Genomic DNA, 25,231 nt, shown 5'->3' with positions numbered 1-25,231 from the left:
TAGTACAACATCAACTTGTTACTTTTGTGTTGGGTACCCAACACAAAAGAAAAAGGTGGTCTGGCTATGTGAGACTAGTACTTTGGCTGCTATATTAGAGTAGTTGACTGTTCTAGTAGAGTATATTTATATTTTTTAGTCGTTAGCAGTCGGCCATTGTTGAACAGTTCAGTAGGTATTGGCTAGTCCTTTCAGTTAATTGACTGGTAAATTTTCAACAGCTGACATCATTCTCTCTCGTGTAGAGCATTTTATTCATTTTGAGTGCATACACTGTGAAAATTTAGTAGTGTGCCCACAGTACTTACTACTTTTTGCAGTGAACGTCACTACTTGGTGGTCAATGTAGTGATGTTCACTACAAAATTAGTAGTGAATGGCACTACACAAAAATAGTGAGTATTGTGGCAGACATTAGTAGTGACGTTCACTAGTTTGTTTTTACTGTGTATTTTTGTTAAAGAGATTTCCAAAGTACTGCCATCAAAAGTCATTATAGAAAACAACACACATCTTTATGAGCAATGTTACCAAATTTAACAAATTATTGACCAAAAGCAATATTAGGATTTTGCACATGCCTTTATATGAATTCCGTAACTCAATAATCATATAAGTTAGAAAGACTTCACTACTAATAACACATTACTCACCACACACTTGGCTATAAGATGGTATCAAGCATTGTCGCATCCGACAATATAGTCCTCCAGTATTACAAAAGAGACAAGATGATCACCATTGTCTGCTATCATTGTATGTGGCCTTACCTCAATAAATCTTCCTCAATGGTGCTATGGAAACTAAAATGTTTTGATCTTTACATGTTGCTGTATTTTTTTGATGATGACTCAATGGTGGATTGTAGCATCTGCTGGATTTAGGTGAAAAGTCATCTGTAGTTTGTAATCTTCCTCATCGTTTGTACTCTGTAGTGTTGGGTAGAAATTATTGTAGTGCACTAAATAAGATTTTATTATGTGCAACAACTCGTTACAGAATGGTAATGCTTTGTCTATACTTTCTGTCATTGTGATCTAAATTATTTGGTTTATAACACACAGAACAACTTTTGGAATATTAATTTAACTGATTGCCAACTGAATTCCTGATGACTACTGGCCGAAATGTCCAATTGCACCATATTACCCTTACCACACACACAACTACTTAGTAACCATACATCTAAATACTCGGTATGAATTAAGGAACTCAACTGTGTTGTTTTTGTTTACATAATACTAACAGCAGGGAAGTTATTACTCAGTAAAATTTAAACTTTGGTAAAAATCAGCCCAAACAACAACGGACCCCCAACCAAAGGTATCTTACACTCCACAGAACTATTCTATACAGTTTACTTACAGTGCAATCTATTTCACAGCTGGTTTCTTTGTGATCGTTCCACTTCTGGCAGTTGTGAATACATATACTGTATCTACTTGTGTGCTCCATGCCACATCTGGGATAAAACACTCAGGGGTCGTCTCCCCCATCTCTATCGATGTATAGTAGTGTCTTCTTGGTAGTATGAAAGATTACAACTCTAAGAACAATTTAACTCACCTAATGTAGCAACAAACACTTACCTGCAATCACATAAAAACATTCTGACCGCTTGGCAGACTCCTGTAAGTGTTCGAGTGTTAATCGGATGGCCGCAGGTTCAAGGCTGCCATGGATTTTTTTCTCCTTTCTCCACCTTTTCAAACACACTTTCTTTAGACAGGCTGTAGGACCAGGTGTCCTACAGATCTTCAGCATTTGTGCTGTAAAGCCTTAATAAATAAATAAATAAAATTAATAACAATCATGCACTAGTCCGGGAAGGACCCAGTTATCTCAGAAACGGGGACCCCTATGGCTGTGTCCATTTCAGCACTAGCGCATCTCACTATTACATGCACTAAACAGTTTTTAGTGAAGTTAGATTTTTTTCCTGCATGATTAATAATGCCATGCCACCATATGGCGGTTACAGCGGGGTTAATGGGTTATTAATTAAGGAGCACCTAAAATAAATCATTACGCTGAGTAAATCTTAGCAGTATTGAATGTTTCCAAAATTTGTTAAAACCTTTTCTTGGTTTGCCTGCCTGACAACGACAAAAGACTAGAGTCTCAATGACTTATCATTCATTCAACTGCCATTTTATTAAACAGTATGGTAGAACTGTTAGTAGGGGATCCCCCAATAATGAACTGTGTAGCCAAAATGCCACTTCTAAAAACCACTCTAGGAATATCTTAAGCAGAAAAAGTACCTCAATGAAACAGTCTTGGTGTACATCTAACATCAAATATAACAAAACAAAACCCCATAGACATGCCAACAATGAATTTTAAGAAAATTGCCAAAGCCAATTTTGGTCTCCCTGCTTGCCTGACCACAATCACAAGGCTAGAGGTTAAACAACACACATCCTACAGCCAACATATTTTGCTACAATACTTATAAACTTACAAATGGCAAGTGGCTTTTGGGATTCCGACAAGTGCCTGTCCTCTGCGCTTTGCGTTTCCTCCGATCTTCAAATCTTTCTTCTTCATTTAAACAAAACCATATCAAGGTGTTAATTTTCAGTATCAACACCTTCTGTTTTAGACACCACAATATTTACACATGCTGCTTTAAGATGTATTTCTGGTAGACACTCTACCTGCATGATAGGACCAGCAATGATCATGTGATACACCCTTTTACAATTTAGCTGGACCAACAATGATTAAATACCCACCTCTTATATTGGCAGCATGGTGAAAAATAGCACATGCTACAACCACACCCCTTAACTAACTTGTATCATACAGTACAGTAGCACTGTATATTAGGGACCATGCAGTTTAGGGCTTTCTTACCCAAAAATATCACCCTAAAACCAGCCTCAAATTTCTTCATAACAGCGTGGCAGTATTGGTTAGGCATAGCCAAGCCCAAAATTACCTTCAGAGTGACCCCAAACCCTTCCAACAAGTTTTTACGGAATTTAAAAAAATTCCTATTTAACTGAATTTTCCACTGACTAACTAACTGATGCCTTCAGCCAAGCATAACTCGACAATGGATAAAGCTATGGGCTAGACTTTTTCATTGTTCGACATTACTTCATCCCGAGACATGCCTTTTTGCCAACCACAGTACGTACAATACACACATCATGGACTTACCTTTGTCCTTCTTTGTGTTCCAGTTCTTTTCACTGACAACACAAGGTGTTGATTTATGATAGCGTGATATGGCTTCCCTCTGGCTGTGTCATGCTTTTCGCCCGGATTGCAGAGAATTTTCTTATACTGTTCTTCATTTGTAACGCTGTGTAATGAGTAGAGCATAGCTACAAACAAAGTGTAATTTCCACCTCACTTTCAGTGCATAATGGATTATTGGGGCGCACGCTCAGATGCATAATTATTTATGAAATGCCTGGCGCCTCGCGTGGTGCCGTTCTTTCTTTAATGTGGTACATGTGGATTCAGTAGTCATAGTTGTGTTATTAAAAAGAAAAACAAACAAGTAGAAGTAAAAATTAGGAATTGTAAGTTGGATTAGGAATCAAAGGGGAAAAAAAATGAAAACAAGGGAACAGCTAAAAAGTTGTGAAACAAGGGAGGTTGCCTATACCTGCAGATATACTAGTAGACATGTAATCCCTAATTCAGTCATGGTTATAGATTGAAAAGTAGGGATTAGATGTCCACTAGTATATCTGCAGGTATAGGCAACCTCCCTTGTTTCACAACTTTTTAGCTGTTCCCTTATTTCCCTGCTTTTTTGTTCCTTGATCCCTAATCCAGCTTAAAATTCCTAATTTTTCTTCTATTTGTAGTCTATATGGTTGTGGTCCACTCAAGATATTCTAATAAAGCAGTCATCCTACCTTGTTCGATATTCTAATAAAACAGTCACATGTGCATATTGTTTGCAGGCTTGTCCACTCAGTCTTCTGACAAAATCAATAAATAAATCACTATAGCTATAACAAAAAACTAATATATTCATTAAAAAATGAAGTAGGGATGTAAGCAATAACAAGTTGATGTTGTGCTACTTCTAAAAACCAGGCGCCATGCAGCTAGCTAACTCATCTGGAATTAACTATAGACAGTATATACTACTATGAATTAACCAACTATGTATTACTACTTTACAATAGGGTAGTTTGGGTTGTGCAATAATATAATTAGCTATTTCTCGTATTTCGTAATTCATGAAATATTCGTAATTCGTTCAATTACGTTGCTATGCACTGCTAAGGAAGCGTTTGTTAAATAAACCGCTTTTACCAACATATTACGCACAAAACTATCTTCTAAACTGTTTTATAGTGTGACTAACGTGTTTTTTTTCCCACAAATTCTCTCGACAAAACCTCAAAGCTGCTCTTCATTTTCGTTCGCGTACGTAAGGGATACGCCCCCTTTCCAACTCGAAGCGATAGGCTATTCCTGGCAGTGTACGAGGCCTGCACCATTTTTTTCAGTTGCTAAATGCCTGAAAACCTCAAGGGGAAGGTAGTCTGAGGAAAGTCACCACACCCGTATTTCAGTCCGCCGAAAAGAAACCACCTCAGAGCAAAGTTCACCTGTGCAGAAGTTTAATACAGACTTCATTTCACTTTTAATTCTTACGTAAAAGCTGCTTTTACTGTTATTAAACGATTTTGCTCACGTGGGTGCGTACGGACAAACATAGGTAGATAGATAGGTACACACACACTTTTACGAAAACAATTTCAGTGCGCCTGGTTAAAAAATTAGTGAGACAATGAATGATAGCAAGAGTTCATAATATATATACTGAGGAGAGTATCCTACTCTCATATACCCCTGTAGAAGGGCGTATTGTGAAGTTATGACGTAACACTTCTGAGTTCGTCCATTTTTCTTTTTATAATTAATGATGTCATTAGTTGAACATGGTATCGACTGAACGCGTGCCTACCAACGTCGCTAGCAACCAAATTAACTCCAGCTCTAAGCGTTTCTCACCCAACTACAATCGTTCCTTCATGGGTTAAGACTGCTTCATAGGCGTTTCTTACTAGGCCATTCACTAATACGGCTATCCTGAGCGTTGCAAGTGTGAAACGGTGCTAACGATTCTTGCACTTTTACGGCTTCCTTTACGTCACAAACCACAACATCTTGTCGTTAAGTCATAACTTCACGATACGCCCTTCTACAGGGGTATATGAGAGTAGGATACTCTCCTCAGTATATATATTATGAACTCTTGATAGTAATACAACATAGCTCTGTGGGAAAATCCTTACTTTGGCATTGAACAAAAATAATTGATATGACATGCCAATGTAGGGATTTTCCCACAGAGCTATGTTGTAATACCACAATTCATACATATATCATCTTGTTTCACTATTAGATCCCTACATTGTTTTTAAATAATGAACTAGTGATATACAATGAAAAGTTCACCTGTCTGTGTGTTCCAATGAATGTTTGCCATTTACATATCGTCAGTATCTTTCATCTTTACTAGTTGTCATCTTATTTATGCAAGGAACTCATCCTGGGGTGTTGATTCTCTACATCAACACTTTCCTCACAATATGTACATAGGCTCTTTTGCTGCTAGTAGATAGCTGTACTTTTGACAACTGTTTTGTCCTTCATACTCTTACCACATGGGATGCCTTCACCAGAGGCTCAGGTGAGATCAACAGTGAGATCGAGATACTCTAATAAAACAGTCACCCTCAACAGTAACATCTGATCAGTAACATCTGATAGTGCACACATGCTATGCTATAAGATAGCCAAGCCCAAAAATGTCTTCAGACCAACCCTAAACCATTCCAAAAATTTCTATGGAACTTTAAAACTTTTCTATGTAACAGAATTTTATTCTGACTAACTAATGTCTTCAGCCAAGGATAACTCAACAATGGATATAGCTACAGGCTTGATTACTTCACTGTTCAATGTCACTTCGTCCCGAGAAGTGCCCATTTTGCCAACTAGAATAGATGCATCATGGACTTACCTTTTCCCTCCTTCGTATCCCAGTCCTTTTCACTGACAATGCTGGCAAGGTGTCGATTCATGATAATGCGTTGCAGTTTCCCAGAGTCTGTGTTGGTATCTTTCCTGTATTTTCCGTAGTGACTGGATTGATTGCAGAAATGCTTCTCGCACTGTTCTTTGCTTGTAACACTGTGCAACGGACTGAAATGGCTGAAAGCAAAGAGTAATGGCCACCGTCTAATCTCAAATAGTTGGGGCTTGCAAATTGTCTGTATTTTCATGATTACTGGATTGATAGCAGAGGTGCTTTTGCTACTGTTCTTTGTTTATAGTGATGTATAACAGGGTGAACATAACTGCTAGTGAACTGCAATGGCTAGTTCACTTTCGAGTCAGTAATTGATACCTGGGGCATACGCTCATACAAAACATTAACTCAGGCTCCATCCTTTCTTGTGATGCATATACATGGCTTCGCTGGTCATAATAATGTTACAAAAAAGTAAACTAGGAAAAGTTAGTAATTTTAAGTTTGATTAGGGATCATAGAAATAAAAAAGGAGATCACCTACACCTGCAGATATACTAGAGGACATTTAATCCATAATTCAGTCATGGGTATAGGCTGAAGTAGGGATTAACGATGTCCACTAGTTTATCTTCAAGTGTAGGCGACCTCCCTTGTTCCTAATTTTTATTTCTATAATATCTAAAATTACTTATACTTTCTTTTTATAGATGAAGCCTAAGCATAAAACGATGGTGTAGAAAGACAAACACACATATGAACATAGAAACAAGTAAAAACACACAACTCTTTGGAAAACAGTTTTATTTAACTAGGTGCTTGCTGACTTGTGGCTGGCTGTGGATGTGCCTGGCTTAAAAAGAAAATTAGTGAATTTAAAAATTATTAAAACAAAAGTAACGAAACAAGAGATATTGATTGGTACTACAGCATAGTTATTTTGGAAAAATCTTACTTTGTATGTTGTCACTGGTTAGTAGGACTTTTCCTACATAGACAGCTATGATGTAGTATCACTGGTTGGATCCATACTTCACTAATTACACACTTGTAGAAGTTACAGTTTCGGCACAAGCATCATGTTATCACTTGAACGATTTTTGCATTGTTGTATATGGTGACTGTTCTATTAGAGTATCTTGACCTTGTATGAATTTGTTTGTGAATTCTTGGGGGTATGCCCCTTCACGGATCCACAATACAAACAATGTGATCATCACATGTACTGCTTGTAGCTGCATTAGCTGTCAGGGTATCACAAGTAATATCTGATCAGGTGTAAAATGTACCAATAAGGTATCGACTGAACACATACCAGCCCCAAGTGAAATGTATACACAACAAGTTGATGTTGTGCTACTTCTAAAAACCAGGTACCCATGCAGTTAATACTATCCATTCTGACTAAATAGGCAGTTAATCAACCATGTAGTTTACAGTAATGCCATGTTGTTATTAGGTAAGTAGATTTGTAAATATGATTGCTAAACGTTAGTTCAACTTGTGCATTTCCACTACCCTCATCTTCCATACCCTCACCAAGACAGTATTGAACTTGACTGAACCCCACAGTGATTGCTAGAGTAAAATAAGACCTCTTCACTCTACAATACATAAATAATAATGCACCTTTCTGTACCTGTCCACGTACGCGCACACACAGATACAAACACACACATGCACTACACAGATTGTGTATAGTATACTATCAATAGAACAGTGACCCTTGATTTATAAACAGGTCCAAGGTCATCGAGATGATCTTGACTAACATATAGGTGACCGAGTAGTGTGAATGCCATCCGATCCATGAAAACTCACCAACATTGTCCAGTGAAGTGACCTCTGCTTCACCAAGTTCACCGATTGTCACATTATTGGGTAGTGAAGATGAATTTATGAAAGTTTCGGTTTCTTCTGAGATGTTATCATCGATTAACAAGATATTGAAGACTGCTTGTGTCATTCTGGCAGGGAACACGACGAAATATGGTCCACTAAAGTAATCCTCATTTGCGCCTACAATAAAGAAAATAATAAAAGTATGCTTCAGATTGCTATTCACATCAGGTATGCATGATACGGTCCATGTTGTGTATCGTGTATCAACACATCGAGTAGACTGTTCGATACGATACAGTATCACGATATCATATTGACATGTTCATCACTATTTATAATTACAAGCACCACAGTGCTTGCATTGTAACAAATAATGCTTGCTACTAGCCAGCCTAAACAACTACATCTGTGCAATGGTACATGTGTAATAATGAAGAACCAATTGAGCATTCAAACACAAATTCTTTTATTCCATTATAAGGGGCATTCTATCAGAACAATGGCTGACTGCATTATTAGATTATTGTTTGATGTGGTTACTGACTGGATACAGTATGCTAGCATAGTGTATGTGTGTGCTTAATGAATTACTACAGAATCATGAAACCCTGGATAAGTCAATGCCTCACCAACACCTTCTCCATCAGTGGTGTCTACACATATGATGATATCAGGCGATGCCGGATTGCTCAGAATTAGCATCAGTTGTACCCCTCCGTCATTTTCTCCAACATTGTAAATTGACTTGCTGATGTTAACCGTGATTGCTAGAAAAGTGGCAATGGTGACACACACACATATGCAAACTGTAAAACTGATATGTGTAATTAACACTTACTGTTAATATCCACTATTGTCACTGTTGCGTTACTGATGCTACCCACTGTGACGCCATCAGGCAGCGAAGATGGATCAATGCTCAGCAAAAATTGTTCATTTGTTTCCAACACGTTGTCATCCGTTACGGAAATGTTGAAGGAAGCTCCAATATCTCCACTTGACAATGTTGTATGGTCCTGGAGTATAATCATTGTCAGATTTCATAATTCATAAATTATTTAGTAATTACATTGTTATGCACTACTAATGAAGTGCAAATCAAACAATCTACTTTAAATCACAAACTAAGCATAGATGTATCTTCTCAACTGTTTTCTCATGAAAATTTTTTAGATAAAGAACTTAAGGCTACCCTTATTTTTGGCATATATTGAACATGCCCCTTTCCATCTCTAAGGGGTTCATTATTCCTGATATCCTACAGTACCAGATATTCCTGCTTTAGACCCATATAGCCCATTGTGAAAGGCATTTATAATGTCTTCAGAAACTTGCTTCACCCATAGTCCATCTCAAAGCAAAAGTTTATCAACTTAGAAAGTTAGTACAGTTGATCCTCAGTCAGTACAGTTGATCCTCAGTTAGTACAGTTGATCCTCAGTTAGTACAGTTGATCCTCAGTTAGTACAGGTGATCCTCAGTTAGTACAGTTGATCCTCAGTTAGTACAGTTGATCCTCAGTTAGTACAGTTGATCCTCAGTTAGTACAGGTGATCCTCAGTTAGTACAGGCGATCCTCAGTTAGTACAGTGGATCCTCAGTTAGTACAGGCGATCCTCAGTTAGTACAGTTGATCCTCAGTTAGTACAGGTGATCCTCAGTTAGTACAGGCGATCCTCAGTTAGTACAGTGGATCCTCAGTTAGTACAGTCGATCCTCAGTTAGTACAGGCGATCCTCAGTTAGTACAGTTGATCCTCAGTTAGTACAGTCGATCCTCAGTTAGTACAGTCGATCCTCAGTTAGTACAGTCGATCCTCAGTTAGTACAGTCGATCCTCAGTTAGTACAGTCGATCCTCAGTTAGTACAGTTGATCCTCAGTTAGTACAGTTGATCCTCAGTTAGTACAGTTGATCCTCAGTTAGTACAGTTGATCCTCAGTTAGTACAGGTGATCCTCAGTTATTACAGTTGATCCTCAGTTAGTACAGTTGATCCTCAGTTAGTACAGGTGATCCTCAGTTAGTACAGTTGATCCTCAGTTAGTACAGGTGATCCTCAGTTAGTACAGTTGATCCTCAGTTATTACAGGTGATCCTCAGTTAGTACAGGTGATCCTCAGTTAGTACAGGTGATCCTCAGTTAGTACAGGTGATCCTCAGTTAGTACAGGTGATCCTCAGTTAGTACAGGTGATCCTCAGTTAGTACAGGTGATCCTCAGTTAGTACAGGTGATCCTCAGTTAGTACAGGTGATCCTCAGTTAGTACAGGTGATCCTCAGTTAGTACAGGTGATCTTCAGTTATCCAAACACTTTGTTCCTATAGTTAGCCAAGTGTTCAGATAAGTACAATTTTCAGATAACTGAATTTATTAATACACTTAGTTCAAATACTCTAATAGAACAGTCATTTACTCTAAAAAATGCAAACCAATGACAAAATACTCTAATAGAACAGTCACTTTTAACATTTCAGATACTGAGGTTCAGATAAGCAAAGATCACTGTACTGGCACTACACAACTTTCATTATCTCACATACAGGCTATTTTAGCATAAATCATGGACATGGACAGAAACCACCACAGCCAGCTGTTCAGCTAGTAGTGGGTGTACGCCTGATTTAAAAATTTTGGTTGACATAGTCTTCTCTTACCATTGTACCTTACAAGTTTGGTAAGTAATCAAACAACATCTTCTTGATCATCCAGTGTATAAGTGGTCTTGATCAAGCTCAGGATCAAGTCACTATCTGGTCTGGAATTATTCTTCTCCATCCAACACAGTTTCTGCTTTAAATTTCTAACTCACAACTTCACAGGATTACTGTAGCCTCCCTAGTTGGATAACAAGTAATAAATAATATGACAAGTTGAGGTCACATGATCCTCCATGATTACATAACAATATTTGTGTGGTGAAGCCATATTAGTGTATTGTAAAATTATTAGTGTGTTGTGATATACGAGTAACTGTTGGAATGTCATGTTAAGAACTTCAATTATCACTTTGTATTTTTTACAGTTGACATAACAGTATCACTTGTATGTAGCAAATGATTGTATGTGTATTGGGTTGCTATGGTTATAATAAATTATGATAACTGATAGTTACTATGGTAACAGTCAGTAATCTAAACAACCTCAGACAATACACTGACTACTAACAGTTTAGATTATTGAGGGAAATCATGTGATCCACACTAACACACAATTTCCTCCCTTAGGAGTCACCTCCTTTGGTGGAGGCTTTACAGACTAAACAATATCACCTCAAGTGGGATAAGTGTTCAGATCTTCCAAGAACAATGTATAATTCCTCTGTTGTAGTGGATGATAACAATGTCTATGTCACTGCTGATAGTACTCCTGAGGATGAGACACATAACAATGTGTACCAGTACAACATCACAACTGACCAATGGAATACCCTCCCTCCACCTGGTCATTGTCAAGGAGTACTGTGTATGGTGGATAGTTCCTTGTCCATATTTGGTGGTTGTGATTCAGTCACTTACAAAACACTCCACAAAGTCTCCACCTATAACAGAGACACTAACAGTTGGTCACAAACATATCCAGGTATGATCCATGAAAGATTCAAGCCAGGTGTTGTAGTCCATGGTGATCACTTGATGGTTATGGGTGGAGAGGATGAGTCACGCAAGTACCTTGACAGTATTGAGACAATTAACTGGAGACACAAATCACCATGGAGAGAAGTGTCTACTAAACTACCTGTCCCAATGTGGATCATCAAACCCACAATTGCAGGAGAACACCTACTCATAGTGGGATACAGTGATGATGAAGGTCGTGACAATGGATCACATCAGTTACCAGTATCCACCATCACTTCATCATCAGATCAAGTAGCCAGTCAGTGGGAGGAACTATCATATGCTCCACATTTCTTCACTACTACAGTACCATCCTCCAACCCTCCTCTGATCATTGGTGGTGAAGATGTTAAAGGTGTTACCACATCAGATATTAGTCTGTATGACACTTCAAAGAAGTCATGGATACAAGTTGATAATCTTACTACTGCCAGGTCTTATGTTGGAGTAGCAACCATCAACAGTAACACTATAATTGTTGTTGGAGGTATCAGTGGTGGACTGGGTGTTGAAGCAGCCTTGTCATCTTCCCTACCTATAGTGGAGATAGGACATATTGTACATAACTAACCATTAGTAACTATACTGTACTGAACTCTATTATACTCCATTACTAGTTATTAGTATTGTTGTGTTGATTATCTATTATCAAGATCAAACAAGTCAACATGTGTTCTCTCTTCTCTCTACAATAGTGTTGTACATGTTAACAACTTGTTCAATATAATCATTAAAGTATTTTAATTGTCATAACTGGACACTGCATATTGCTGGTAGTCCATCATCATTCTTTAATAACATTACCAAAGCAACATGGTTATGATGGGTAGCATGAAGTTTTTTAAAAATGGTTGAAAAAGGACAGAAGACATAAAGGTGCTATTAGGTTGTTCCTATGACAACCAGTACATGTTGTGTGTTATTATCAGTGATTTGATCATTGCTATCTGGGTCAGTGGGTTATCCAGGTCAGCAGTACAGACCTGGCTTCAACTGTCACCTTACTGATATAACAAATCAGTAACATCATTACTGTCTTGGTACTGGGTATTACTGCACAGAAGTGTTGGGGGTAATGTATCACTAATGTGAATTGTTAGGTAATATTATTACTTTTTGTGGTAACTAAGTTCATTATGCTATAAAAACAGGTAGTATAACTCAAGTTACTTCACTTACAAATGTAACATGTTATCTAAATAATGAAGTTACTGTAACGAACCTAATATTAAGTAATTTTATTACTACAAGTAACAATTAAAGATACTAATCTTGTTACTAATCCACTGAGTTACACCTAGCCACAACAAATCCTACCTCGAATTAATGAATGAAGTTTATTGACCAGTTTCTTTCTCTTGAATACCAATTACCAAGAATCCAACAATGTAAGTTATGTCATGTGATAAGGTGGTAGTTGCACGCTGTACTGAAGGACATGATACATATTATGATGTTTACATCTGACATTACATGATTTAGAATAAACAGATTATCGAGATACCTAAATTACTGTAATTTAGATAACAATTTTACTTCTGTATATCAACTACACTCAGATGGAAAGCTTGTGAAAAAGTGTTGAATTAGTTGGGGGCAGTGATGACTTAATTGAGCACTACATGACATCAAGTCAACAAACATTTAAACTGCATACTAAGCAGTGTTATGACATAACTCCATTATTGAGATAAAATGGTTGTCACTTATCGAGATATAACTTTTAATATCATCACACAGCCCAACTTGACATATACTCTGTGTAGACATCTTCATATACCTCACTACTTGTATTAGACACTTGTTTATATCATGTTGTACACTCCTTATGAGAGGATCTTGTTGAATTGGACAGGTGTAACTCAAACAAACTGAGGGGTGTGTCAAGAACGACATTTTAAACAAGTAGCGTAGTAAATCATAATAATTAACAGACATGGTTCCACGTAAGTCTACAGTGAGCAAAACATGTTTCCTATAAGTGGGTGTGGCTTGTATACCTTATTGGTAAGGCCACTTCAATTTGACTAGTTATCTCAAGTTGTAATGATAGTATTGACAGTGATCAGGTCAAAGAGTGCAAAAATAAAACTACAAGTAAGAATATGATCTTGATCCGGGGTGGATCCAAACTTTTTATAAGGGGGGAATCCACTCTGGAATTGCAACTTCAGCCTAGCTATAATATAGTTGAAGACCAAAAAAGAAAAAAAAAAGGTCATCACCTGCTGACAATAGCCGCCCCTTACCATAGATGCTCTCACCAACTACATTTCCTTATTTATAACTAGATACATAGCTTGCTACACTGCTCCTCAAAAGACTACTGTGACTGCTCTATTAGAGTATTTCAAGTAAGAAAGGCTCTTTCAAAAAAGGGGTTCCATGGGGTTCCATGGAACCCCCCATGGATCCGCCCCTGTTGATGAAATGGCAGCTCGTTTGTAGCCAGTGTGTAGGTTTTGAGAAGATATTTGCAGGTAAACAACACTGGAAGAATACAAAGTTTGTGTTCACAGTTTATATATAGTGGTATCATAGGTGGCTCCAGGATTTTTGGTGACTGGTTTCTGATCAGGAGCATAGCTAGACTTTTGGTGAAGGCCAAAAAAGGTAACAATCTGCTGAGAATAACTGCCCTCTACTAACTATATATTACTATTACTGATAAAGTACATCAAAATCCTTTACAGCTTGCTACACTGCTTCTGTGAATGCTGCAATTGCTTTATTAGAGTGATTGACTGCTCTACTAGAGTATCTCAATCTGAACGTCTTGTGCTTTTGCAACTCAATGCAAAATATATATATATATTTAACTGCTTGAATACACTTGACTGGTTTCTGGAACTTCAGACACCTCCCTGGAGCTATCTCTGGGTATTCTAGATTGATTTTTCATTTACAAAAAATTCTAATCTGCAAAAAAGTAGGTCAGTTGGGCCATCAAACAACTACAGTATAGCTGGAAATTTTCGAGGGACAAAAAATTTTCGCGTATTTCACAGGTAACGATAGCTTTGTGAAAATATAATAGTGAAATATTTCAAGTTTATACACATAGCTATTACCTTACCAAAACTGTTTCTAGACTTTCTTGAATTAAAAAACACATAAATCTTGACCTTGATGTTCTTAGTTTACTAATTTGTTAAGCTGCTTTACTGTTGTTATACTCAGTTATACTGATAGTAAAATGTCAGTAACTTTTAGCATATGGAACATGTTGTTTGCTAAGTTTTAAACTCTCAGTAAAACATCAGTGAATGCGGCTTTACTAAAAAGCTACTGAAAGAGTAAATTATCAACTGTTCCATATACTGGGTATATACTGCTCCATTAACCTAAGAAATTTCAAGCAGTGCACAGTTTCGTGAAACTTTCATCCCTCGAAAATTTCCACTAGCGTAGGGCAAGAAATTCTCATAGTATTAAATTTTCATGAATTGCTAAACTTAGTAATTTTTGTAGAACAGATTTTTGTGGTTTAGACATACAGGAAGTACAAAACATTTAATTTTTATGGGAATAAGACACCTAAGAAATCCACGAAAATTTGTATCCAATGAAAATTTCTTGCCCTACTGTATATAATCCAGTTGATATGGCCTAAATGGGTGTGGCACCACATAATTATGTAGACAATATCACACATTCCTGACAAGTGGACATGGCTCACTAAAGAAGCTAGCACGTTATCAGACTAGATTATTACTTGTATAATGATATCCATCAGTGGGTGTGGCTCCACATAAACCTGCAGACAGCTATGGACATGACTTTATGCATACCCTCAGACTACAACACACCTACTCATGATCATATATGGGTGTGGCTCCATGTTTGTTTACAGACAGTAACACACAGTGGGTGTGTCTCACAAAAGAAGTTGCAGCAAGACTGGACCATGTGAGGGATAGGTAATGACCTGAAATTTCGTAGCTCACCTCTGAAATTATTCCTGAAAGATGAAATATTGCCCTGAAATTTGTGCAGTTTGAAAGATGAAATTCGATCAAAAAGATGTAACGAAAATTAACGAAATTTTATGGAGTCTAAAACTTACGGATGTACTCATTTTAAAATTACTGAATTTTACGGAGATATTTGAACTGAAATTTGTCTTGAAAGATGAAATATGGGCAGTCATCTTTGAAATTTCGTAGACGATTTTGGCTCGTTATCTATCCCTTGGGACCATGACACATTCTACATCTTCAAACTAATAATTAATTCATTTCACATGTGATCCAATCTGCTGGATATTGTATATAACAGGTTAGACCAAGTCACCAAGATGACCAGTGACCCCGACCTGGTGTACCCTGTCTTCAAACTGTACTGGTTATCCAATGGCGGATCTAGGAATTTATAAAGGAGGTTTCAGAAGGTGGAGATATACACTGACATGAGATATGCAAAAGTTTGCACTACATTGTCTGGTTTGGTAGGGTGAGACCAAAAAAAAAAAGGTCACAGCCTATTAATAGTACATAAAATACCTTAAATAACTTGCTACACACTGCTTTAATGGCTACTGTGACTGCTCTATTAGAGTATCTTGATCGAGGCGTACGCCGCAATAATTTAAAAACATGTAATTGTTACATAATCATTTTTCAAAGGGGATTTCTGTGGAAACCTTGAAACCCCTCTAAATTGGCCACTGTTATCTGAATCAAGAACCTATAATTGTAAGTGCTGAAAGGCACCTTGTGGTGCTTATGAACCCCACTAAAATGACAACAGACTTCACATACAAATATAAACCCCATCCAGTTTCTGGGGTATACAAGTCAATGGTGACGTTGTGTGTGTGTGTGTGTGTGTTATTAATGATCACTATACCTTACCATAATCACAGACAACTCTTTCATTCTCACTGCATAGATAGGCAATTATCTATGCTCATTGTCATGGTATCCCAGTTGATGTTCAGAAATCGCGGGGGTGATATCACGTGATTAAGATGTTTTAAAACGCAAGGATACTTTGTAAAGAAGTAGGAAACGGACTTCATGGACTTCGTATGATATACAGCGAGTTGATCAATGATTACCTGGTGAGTATCTGACATCTAGTTTGTAGAACACGCTTGTTGTGGCGCTGGTGTATTCAATTGTTTTCGCGCATTCCATACTTTCCAAAGGGAAGCCTCCACTAAAGCGCTTGCGACACAGTGTGTCAAATTGGTGGAATGAATTGCCATGCCAAGCGACCTTTTTTCATCTTCCAACTTCCAGCCACTATTTGTTGTTACATGAGTAATAGTTGTACTTTGTAATCAGTTTGTTATGTACATGCAGACCTCTCAACTCTCACGGTGAAAGACTCAAGTTTTTTGGCTTATTCTCAAGGTCTCACAGTCAGGTACTAAATTCTCAAGGTCACACCCTGAATCTCACGGTTTCTCAAGGTTTTCATTAGAAAACATAACTGAAACCCACAATCAAAAGTATTTCATCAATAGTTTGGTCAAGCGCCTGTATTTTGATCAAAAGCGTCCACGTAATTAATTGCTAGGCATCTGTAAATGTCTTAGGCACTTATCAGAAGGCTTCAACTAGCTAATATCGAGTGGGTATGGCTAATAGTGATTATCAACCTAGCTGCAGTAGAACTGTTACTACGAATGCTAGTTCTGATGAGGACGACTGCATATATGTTTATTGCTCGTCGCGTAGTGACTCCGACTCTGATCGTGCACGCTTATCATCTCCGAAACCAAAGAAGGCCAAGAAGCTGCAGGGAGCAGCAACTTATAAAACAAATTTTAGGTCTGCTTGGACAAAGGAGTATCCCTTTATTTCTTCTGTACATGGTGATCCATTCAGGTTAGCTGAGATTGTTAGACATAGCGGGTTATACTGTGGCTACATACTGTAGCTAGCTAATTGTCAGCTATATAGCTGTAAACATGGGCATGCATATGACCAGCCTGTGGGTAATCACAACTACTGTAGAGAACCTTAATTGAGTTAGAGCAAAAGTTCATTACTGCTCCTCTCTTTTTGTGAAGTATTATACTAAATATTACTGTTCTATACCATATGCGTATTTTGTACCGTACGCGTATCATACAGCAATTCGTACCATACGGGTATGGCTAATTATAACCTGGTAGCTATGCGTATAATATCAAGCAGAAGGTTTTTGCACTGCCATACCTATTGACTATGCTGGATGGCACTCTGCCCTCATTTCCTTTCAGGGAGGGGGAAGGGCTAGTCTCGCTTAGCGGTTTCTGTCAGTCAGAAGATCGAGATACTCTAATAGAGCATGCAGTCATAATTATTTTGATCTGATTATTCTATTCTCTAGAGCTGAGATGTATTTTGCTTTACTGCGATTAAGATATAACTTAATTGATTTGTTTTACTGCATGATACATACCTAACTATATTATGCAATTTAAAATAAGAGAATATTGATGGCATGATATAAGTGATGAAACTGACATTTTATTTTGTTAGGACATTATACAACATAACTTCAATTAAGGGTCTAGACTCAGGGGTAGCATGCACTGATACCCACGGGTGGACAGTACAGGAGCACTGGCAAGATTTACACTTAAATGAACATCTGAGCACTATAGACCTATACACAAGATCTAATTTTTATAATAATAATAACAGAGTTAACAATGACTGGAATTCATTGCCCAAATCTATTGCTGATTCTCCTTCTTTAAAACACTGCTGGACAGACATTACATTTATTTGATTTTGTGTAATAATTAGTATAACTAAGTACATACTTTATGGATGTACAAGCACAAGCACAAACCTTTATCTTTAACAATATAAATAAGACTACGCCAAAATCTTTCCAGACTCAGTACAATACAAGCATGCTTTACGTACGATAACATATTATTATACTTCTTATGATTTTTGTGGTTGCTACTTCTGCCAAATCATAGAATAAGCACTGATACTGCTGAATGAGTGAATTGGACCAGACATTTGCTTGAGACCATCTGCAGAATTCTACTACAGTCAGCAAGTGACTTGATCATGTATTTGTAAACATTATGCAAAGATAAATGGTGTATAGCTATAGCAGACTTTAAATTAATGCTTTACAGAAATGTGTACAAAGTTTAGCTACAACAACATAATTGCAATATTGAATAATTATCACTTTCAGACCTGCAGGTCTACCGGTGTCACCAGTGTCTAGCACTGGTAACTTCCTTGAGCTGGATATATAAAATTACTAGTAGGTAAAGTTTTGAGGAGTGTGTATATATAGGAAAAATTCTATATAGTTAAATAATGAAATAGTTCAGGAATCATGGAGCATTAATTTGCAGCAGGAACTACTAAATACAAAATTTATTGCTGGCAAATTTATTAACGGAACATTCCAAATAATAGTTTTTCAATATAAATTTATTTGATGCATGGGATAGATCAATTATTGGTGTACTGTTCCACAGTGTTGGTGGCTATATATATATCTAATCCAAAACAGCCAAGCTGTAAAAAAAGAGTGCGGCCCTCAGAAAGGCTATGGTGAAAAAAGATGTGAAATCCAAGGTGGCGGCCAAGAAATGGCTGTGATGGTAGGTTAATGGTAAAAATTTAATAACGACAATTCAGGTGAATTATTGTGTTGCTTGGTCTTGGCACAAAATTCACCTGAATTGTTATTATTAAAATTTTTACCATTAACCTACCATCACAGCCATTTCTTGGCCGCCACCTTGGATTTCACATCTTTTTTCACCATAGCCTTTCTGAGGGCCGCACTCTTTTTTTACAGCTTGGCTGTTTTGGATTAGATTTCACTTCTTTTTGTATTTGTATACCCCAAGGGCTTTTTAACCTATCATTTTTTGTTTACCACAGGAAGGAGAAAAGATGAAGCAGGGTGATTTCTTTGTAGCTGAACTCTCTACAAGGCGATCCTTCTAGCTGATCTCTCTACCAGATGACTTGTTTGTAGCTGAACTATCTACAAGGTAACTCCTTCTAGCTGATCTTTCTACAGGGTGATTTGTCTGTAGCTTAATTCTCTACAGGGGGATTTGTTTGCAGCTGAACTCTCTACATGGTAGTTTCTTTGTAGCTGAACTCTCTACAGTGTAATTCTTCTAGCTGAACTCTCTACAGGTTGACTTGTTTCTAGCTGATCTCTCTACAGGGTGAGTTCTTTCTAGCTGAACTCCTTACAGGTGATTTGTTTGCAGCTGAACTCTCTTACATGGTGGTTTCTTTGTAGCTGAACTTTCTACAAGGTAACTTCTTTTAGCTGATCTCTCTACAGGGCAATTTGTTTGTAGCTGAGCTCTCACATGATTGTTTCTTTGAAGCTTAACTCTCTACAAGGTGATTTCTTCTAGCTGATCTTTCTACAGGGTGATTTGTTTGTAGCTGAACTCTCTACAAGGAAACTTCTTCTAGCTGATCTCTCTACAGGGAGATTTGTTTGTAGCTGAACTCTCTACAGGTGATTTGTTTGCGGCTGAATTCTCTACATGATGGTTTCTTTGTAGCTGAACTCTCTACAAGGTAACTTCTTCTAGCTGATCTCTCTACAGGGCGATTTGTTTGTAGCTGAACTCTCTACATGATGGTTTCTTTGTAGCTGAACTCTACGAGGTGATTTCTTCTAGCTGAATCATCTCTTTCCATAGTTGAACTCCCTACAAGGTAACTTCTTCTAGCTGATCTCTCTACAGGGTGAATTGTTTGTAGCTGAACTCTCTACAGGGTGATTTGTTTGTAGCTGATCTCTATACAGGTTACTTGTTTCTAACTGATCTCTTGAATTCTGTTCAGGGTGACTGCTCTATTAGGATGACTGCTCTATTAGAGTATCTTGATCTCGCACTTGCTACACCAAGTTGGATTTCGTGTTATAACTCCGTGGCTTTAAGTCTGATTCTTCTACACCATTGAAGAGCCTTTCTAAGATGATTACTCCATCTGTACAGCGAATTTCAAAGCATTACCCCAAACGGTTTATCTGGTAGGCTTGGCAAGTAGTCGATTTTATTAGCTAATCTCGGTTGCGTAATTGTTACACACTGTTGGTTTTTTCATTGTATCTTCCTGGTTTTTAGCTCGATTTCTTTCAAACCACAAAAGGTTTGAGGTTCAATAGTTAACCTATTCACCCACCGATTTTCAGCATCTTCCCATATGCGGTTTACCCTGTAGGCGTGACAACATGTTGGTGTTATTTTTTGTGAATAATCGCTCATACCTCTTTGCCTGTTGATGGTATTCCAGCCAAAGTTGGTACCGAGATGTGCCTTTATACCCCCCTTCTGTGTGCCAAATTTCAAGGCAATCTGATAAGGCGTTCGCGTTTTATAGCAGATTTTGTAAGTGTGCGAAAAGAGGAAGAAAAATAAGAAAAAATGAAGAAACTAAGCCAATTTTTGAAGTCGCGTATCTCGGGAACGTCTGAAGCGATTTCGCTCAAATTTGGAATGTGGAGTACTGAAGTTGGAGGGAGTGTGCACAGCAAAAATCGTCTTGTTTCGTCAAGGCAGCACAGAGCTACGGAGGTGCGAAAATTGCGTTTTCTTTCTTCCTGTCAATATACTCACGGGTGTTGCGCGCCGGCTTCTTGGACTGCATGACACACTACTGTGTGTCTTGATATGATAAAAACAATAATTCATGACATGCACTGCTGGCAGATCCAGTCTTGAATTGTGTTAAGCCCTGCTGATCTGGTAGGATCTGAAGAGAATTCTACATATAAGAAAATTAATAAAGATGAAATAATCAACTGGGTTGGAAACTTCATGAAAAATATGATATCACCTATGTCATAAAATTATAAATCAAAAGAAGGGGTTAAATATCATATGTCTTGATTTCTAGTCATTGGTGTAATCTATAATGAATGTATCTCGTTGTCTACTTAACAAATGTATTTCATTTCATCAAAGTATCTGGCAGTTTCAATACAATAGTGCCACCACACATGGATTTCCATCTTTTATTTTTATAATAAATGACTTCATTTCTCCATATTCTACAGCATTATTCAGGACAAAAGACATTGATTTCTGTAAGGCTGTAGAACTGTTTCAGCATAATTGTTGGTATTCATGGATGAATATCATTGAATACATGGTTTTACACTAAGCCAGTAGAGGTAGCGTTGTAGCTAAACATAAATGTAATATAGATTTTGATACAATTATCCACAATTCCATATAAATACACATTAATAATACTGCATTCTGATTGGTTAAAACATAGCAACCATATTAATTTGCATCCAAATCGAGTTGTTAGCTTTTAAAGTTGTTAGCTTTGCACAAGCAGTATAATTATATATAATTTAGTTAGAACTTACTAGCTACCATGCATGCACGTTGTAATTGCTCTCCTTGCATGCTTGTATGTATCCAATTGTATTGTAAATTGTCAGTTACCCACACTTATAATTGAGGACCATCTGATAGCTATAAAATAACATACACAGTACCATTCATGATCATGTGAAGTTCTGCAGACGTGTGATCATGTACATAAGATTTAGATACATCAGTATAGGACTATAGTGGGAAATGTATGGGCAAGGCAAGGATAAAATGTATGTGTGCAATGTGCTGATGAACATGATAAATTTATAGTTACAGCTAAGCAAATTATTGTTGTGTTCTAAGTTTACCGGCTCAGCTAGAAATGCTTGACTGCTTGTAAAAGTAGACCCATTGTAGCTAGGTGATGGCAAGGCTAGAAGACACTGAGAAAAGGTATAATACGCATATGGTACGTACCATACGCGTATGCCTATACCGTACGCATATGGTACAGAAAATCATACCGTACGCGTATACCATACGCGTACAGTACAAAATACGCATATGGTATAGAACACTACCACTACCAACCAGCATGACCAAACAATGCTAGCCATGTGACATTATTATATGAAACTATTTGAACACCAGCTGAGATGATGTATACAGAGCTAATGTTTGTCAGTATGTACACTATGTTTATGATAATAATTAACATTGTAAGTTTAGATGCAACATCTGTGACAAGAAACTGAAATGCTGTCACATGGGGAAAATGATATGGTTCAGCACTGCAAGTCAAAGAGCCATCTTGACCAAGTTAAGGCTCTTAATGTGCAGCATAAGTTATCGTTTCAAGCTCAGGAAAGTGACGACTTGAAGAGAACGGAAGCAGAACTACAACTGGCTGTACTGACGGCTTCTTGCAATGTTCCCTTAGCATTTCATGATCGCCTATCACCCATGATAAGGAAGATATTTCCAGATTCTAAGCTTGCCTCAAAGTACCATTCTGCTTCTACAAAAGCTACCTGAATGCTGAACGAAGCTGTAGCCCCAATACTCATCAATGCTCTGCTTGAGACCATGAAGACGCAGCCTTTTTCCATTTCTATTGATGGCTCCAATGATTCAGATTTGAAAAAGATGAACCCCATCACTGTACGAATTTATGACACAAGGTATAACATGGTTGTCACTTGTTTTCTGGATAAGTGCACAACGACCAGTGGTACAGCATTTATGTCACAGTGAATGCCAAATTGGCCAATCTACTTAAAATCCCACATCCTTGGGGTTTGTGCACATCAGTAGGAGTTGATATTATCTCTGTTAATATTGGTGTTAGAGATTCTATTAAAACAAGAGTGTTGCAGCAAAATCCAGCAATATATTTCAATGGATGCCCATGCCACATCATCCATAACGCTGCTCAGAAAGTAGGAGAGTCTTTCATGGAAGCTTGTGGATTTGATGTAGAAGAGTTTGTAATAGACCTGTACTATTGGTTTGATAAATCTACCAAGAGAAAGAATGGTCTACATTCATATTGTACATTTTGTGACCAGGAGTATCGAACAATAGTCAAGCATGTTTCAACTCATTGGCTAAGTTTGGAACTTGCTATGCAGCGTGCCCTCAAACTATTCCCTAGCCTGACATCGTACTTCAGATCCGAGAGTGAGTCACAAGCAAAGTTTATTAGGTTGCAGAAAGTTTTCAATGACCCAATGAGTGAGGTATACTCGATGTTCTTCCATTCTGTCTTGCCTTGCTTCACTCACTGCAATCAGTTTCTGATTCATGTCCTGCAGCCTCAATTGATGAAGCTACTAAAGAATCTGTTTGGAAAATTTGTCAAGCCAGAGATTGTTTCACAAAGTTTGAAAGGAGATGGCCTCTCTTCATTGCAGTTTAAAAACTCAGAAAACCACGTTGACAAAAAGTCGTTGGTAATTGGGTTTACAACAATGAACAATGTTAACACGCTTTTAAGGCAAGGAAGTATATCTTTGCACCAGCAAACAGTTTTCTTTAATGCTGTGAAAGCATTTTTGATGAAGGCTGTTGAGTATCTGCTCAAATGGTGCCCTCTAGAAGACGAGCTGTTGAACAATGCCACTTGGCTTGATTTCGAACACAGGTTGCAAAATAGCTTTCTGTCAGTGCAATACTTCGTTCTGAAGTACCCTACAATATTTGGGAGTATAAACATGGATAAATTAAATGAGCAATTCTTGAATTACCAGCTGCTATCAGATGAGCAGATTCCCAAAGAAGTGAAGGAGGGTATTGGTCTGGAAGATGATGATCCACACAGAATTGATGTCCTCTGGGGCTTTTTAAGAGGAATGAAGAAGCCAGGTACCAACTCACTTGAGTTTGATCATCTCTTCAAGGTTGCAGAAGCAACTATGACCATTTCACATTCCAATGCTGGAGAAGAAAGAATACTTTCACTGATCAACAAGAACAAAACGCCAAACAGAAGTTCACTTAAGCTTGATGGCACGCTATCCTCTTGGATCACTGTGAAAACACACATAGAAAATCCTCTCCACTGGCAGGCATCCAAGGTCCTGCTAGAAAAAGCCAAAAAGGCTACAAGAGCTTATAATGACAAGCATAAGTAATAATTGATAACCAAATACACTATTAACTTTCAAATTTCCATACATACATACTTAGATACACATACACACACACCCCTTGTCTTTTTTTTCTTATTAATAGATCAGTGATGCTACGAAAGGAGACTGGGAACATGTGCTATAATAGGTGATACAAACTATCATGTACAAATGCACAAACGCCGTGCACAGCAGACACAGAATGTTAGACACATATGCAAACACATACATTCAACACAGAACGAGATACAGAATGTTCTAGCTAATACATGAAAACAAACACTCACACAACAAAATTAAAAAAGTTATATGCATGCCATTTGCATATTACTTTAGCTGTACCAAGCACAAACCATGTAATTAACTGTCAACTGTCAGGGTATAGCTCGGGGTATAGCTATAATTAGCTTGTGTCACATCAGTTGTGGAGGTTTTCTCACAATGATGTACTTCTTTCCATCACGTTATGCAAAAACAAACGATATGCAATCACAGATCAAGTTAAAATTCAGCAAGTTTCAAATAATCACTCGTAGATCAACAAGTCTGGCACCATACTGATCAGCTGCAGGCCACGGGGGCATGACAACTGCTGGCCAATGGTAAGCCAGAGGCTGAGAATTAAGGCTAAAATGTTTTATAACTGAATGTGGTAGCTAGCACACCAGTAATTCATCTCAGCAACCACAAACAATCTGTATCCCACTCGGTGTATGCTCATACTGTCATAAGTTTTGACAAAATAGACTTTTCCAAATAGTGAACACTCAACTTGCAACACGTGATGCTGTTTTGAAAAATGGAGGGTAGATGCAAAACTTGTTCAGGAAGAAAGAAAGAAAATGATGACT

At 37.6% G+C, this 25,231-nt stretch overlaps 4 protein-coding genes and 1 long non-coding RNA gene across 6 annotated transcripts in view; 3 read left to right on the top strand and 2 right to left on the bottom strand.

The window, feature by feature from the left end:
* LOC136245688 (uncharacterized) overlaps positions 1-12,141 on the top strand; it is a 35,971-nt gene extending 23,830 nt beyond the window's left edge. Inside the window, exon 3 of the mRNA XM_066037176.1 lies at positions 11,082-12,141. Coding sequence (XP_065893248.1) covers positions 11,082-12,044 — 963 coding nt within the window. The 3' untranslated portion in view covers positions 12,045-12,141. The remainder of the gene's footprint in view (positions 1-11,081) is intronic.
* Positions 1-12,149, bottom strand: part of LOC136245689 (sodium/calcium exchanger 1-like) — a 32,246-nt gene extending 20,097 nt beyond the window's left edge. Inside the window, exons 1-10 of the mRNA XM_066037178.1 lie at positions 11,274-12,149; positions 11,127-11,223; positions 10,520-10,692; positions 8,694-10,175; positions 8,485-8,622; positions 7,835-8,032; positions 1,590-1,778; positions 1,366-1,546; positions 771-929; positions 654-707 (exon numbers count right to left, since the gene is read on the bottom strand). Coding sequence (XP_065893250.1) covers positions 1,539-1,546; positions 1,590-1,778; positions 7,835-8,032; positions 8,485-8,622; positions 8,694-8,886 — 726 coding nt within the window. The 5' untranslated portion in view covers positions 8,887-10,175; positions 10,520-10,692; positions 11,127-11,223; positions 11,274-12,149 and the 3' untranslated portion in view covers positions 654-707; positions 771-929; positions 1,366-1,538. The remainder of the gene's footprint in view (positions 1-653; positions 708-770; positions 930-1,365; positions 1,547-1,589; positions 1,779-7,834; positions 8,033-8,484; positions 8,623-8,693; positions 10,176-10,519; positions 10,693-11,126; positions 11,224-11,273) is intronic.
* A 637-nt stretch (positions 12,150-12,786) lies between these two features.
* On the bottom strand, positions 12,787-16,629 carry LOC136245687 (uncharacterized). Its single transcript, XR_010696074.1, has 3 exons — positions 16,534-16,629; positions 16,328-16,488; positions 12,787-12,903 (listed from the first exon to the last, which is right to left on the bottom strand). It is a non-coding gene; the product is annotated as an uncharacterized lncRNA (long non-coding RNA).
* LOC136245685 (clustered mitochondria protein homolog) overlaps positions 16,418-25,231 on the top strand; it is a 26,666-nt gene continuing 17,852 nt past the window's right edge. For both annotated transcript variants that reach the window (XM_066037175.1, XM_066037174.1), the window contains exon 1: positions 16,418-16,536. In XM_066037175.1, coding sequence (XP_065893247.1) covers positions 16,504-16,536 — 33 coding nt within the window. In that variant the 5' untranslated portion in view covers positions 16,418-16,503. The remainder of the gene's footprint in view (positions 16,537-25,231) is intronic.
* On the top strand, positions 23,313-24,383 carry LOC136245868 (uncharacterized). The gene has a single exon (XM_066037328.1). It carries the CDS (start codon positions 23,376-23,378, stop codon positions 24,381-24,383), a length of 1,008 nt encoding a protein of 335 aa, XP_065893400.1. The 5' UTR covers positions 23,313-23,375.

Source organism: Dysidea avara, chromosome 15, assembly GCF_963678975.1.
Source record: "Dysidea avara chromosome 15, odDysAvar1.4, whole genome shotgun sequence".
Taxonomy (NCBI): domain Eukaryota; kingdom Metazoa; phylum Porifera; class Demospongiae; order Dictyoceratida; family Dysideidae; genus Dysidea; species Dysidea avara.
Note: the sequence above shows the minus strand (reverse complement) of the source record. Positions and strands in the feature narration are given on the sequence as shown.

Coding starts and splice junctions, on each gene's coding strand:
- LOC136245868 (XM_066037328.1), top strand. CDS start 23,376: ATGCAGCGTGCCCTCAAACTATTCCCTAGCCTGACATCGTACTTCAGA.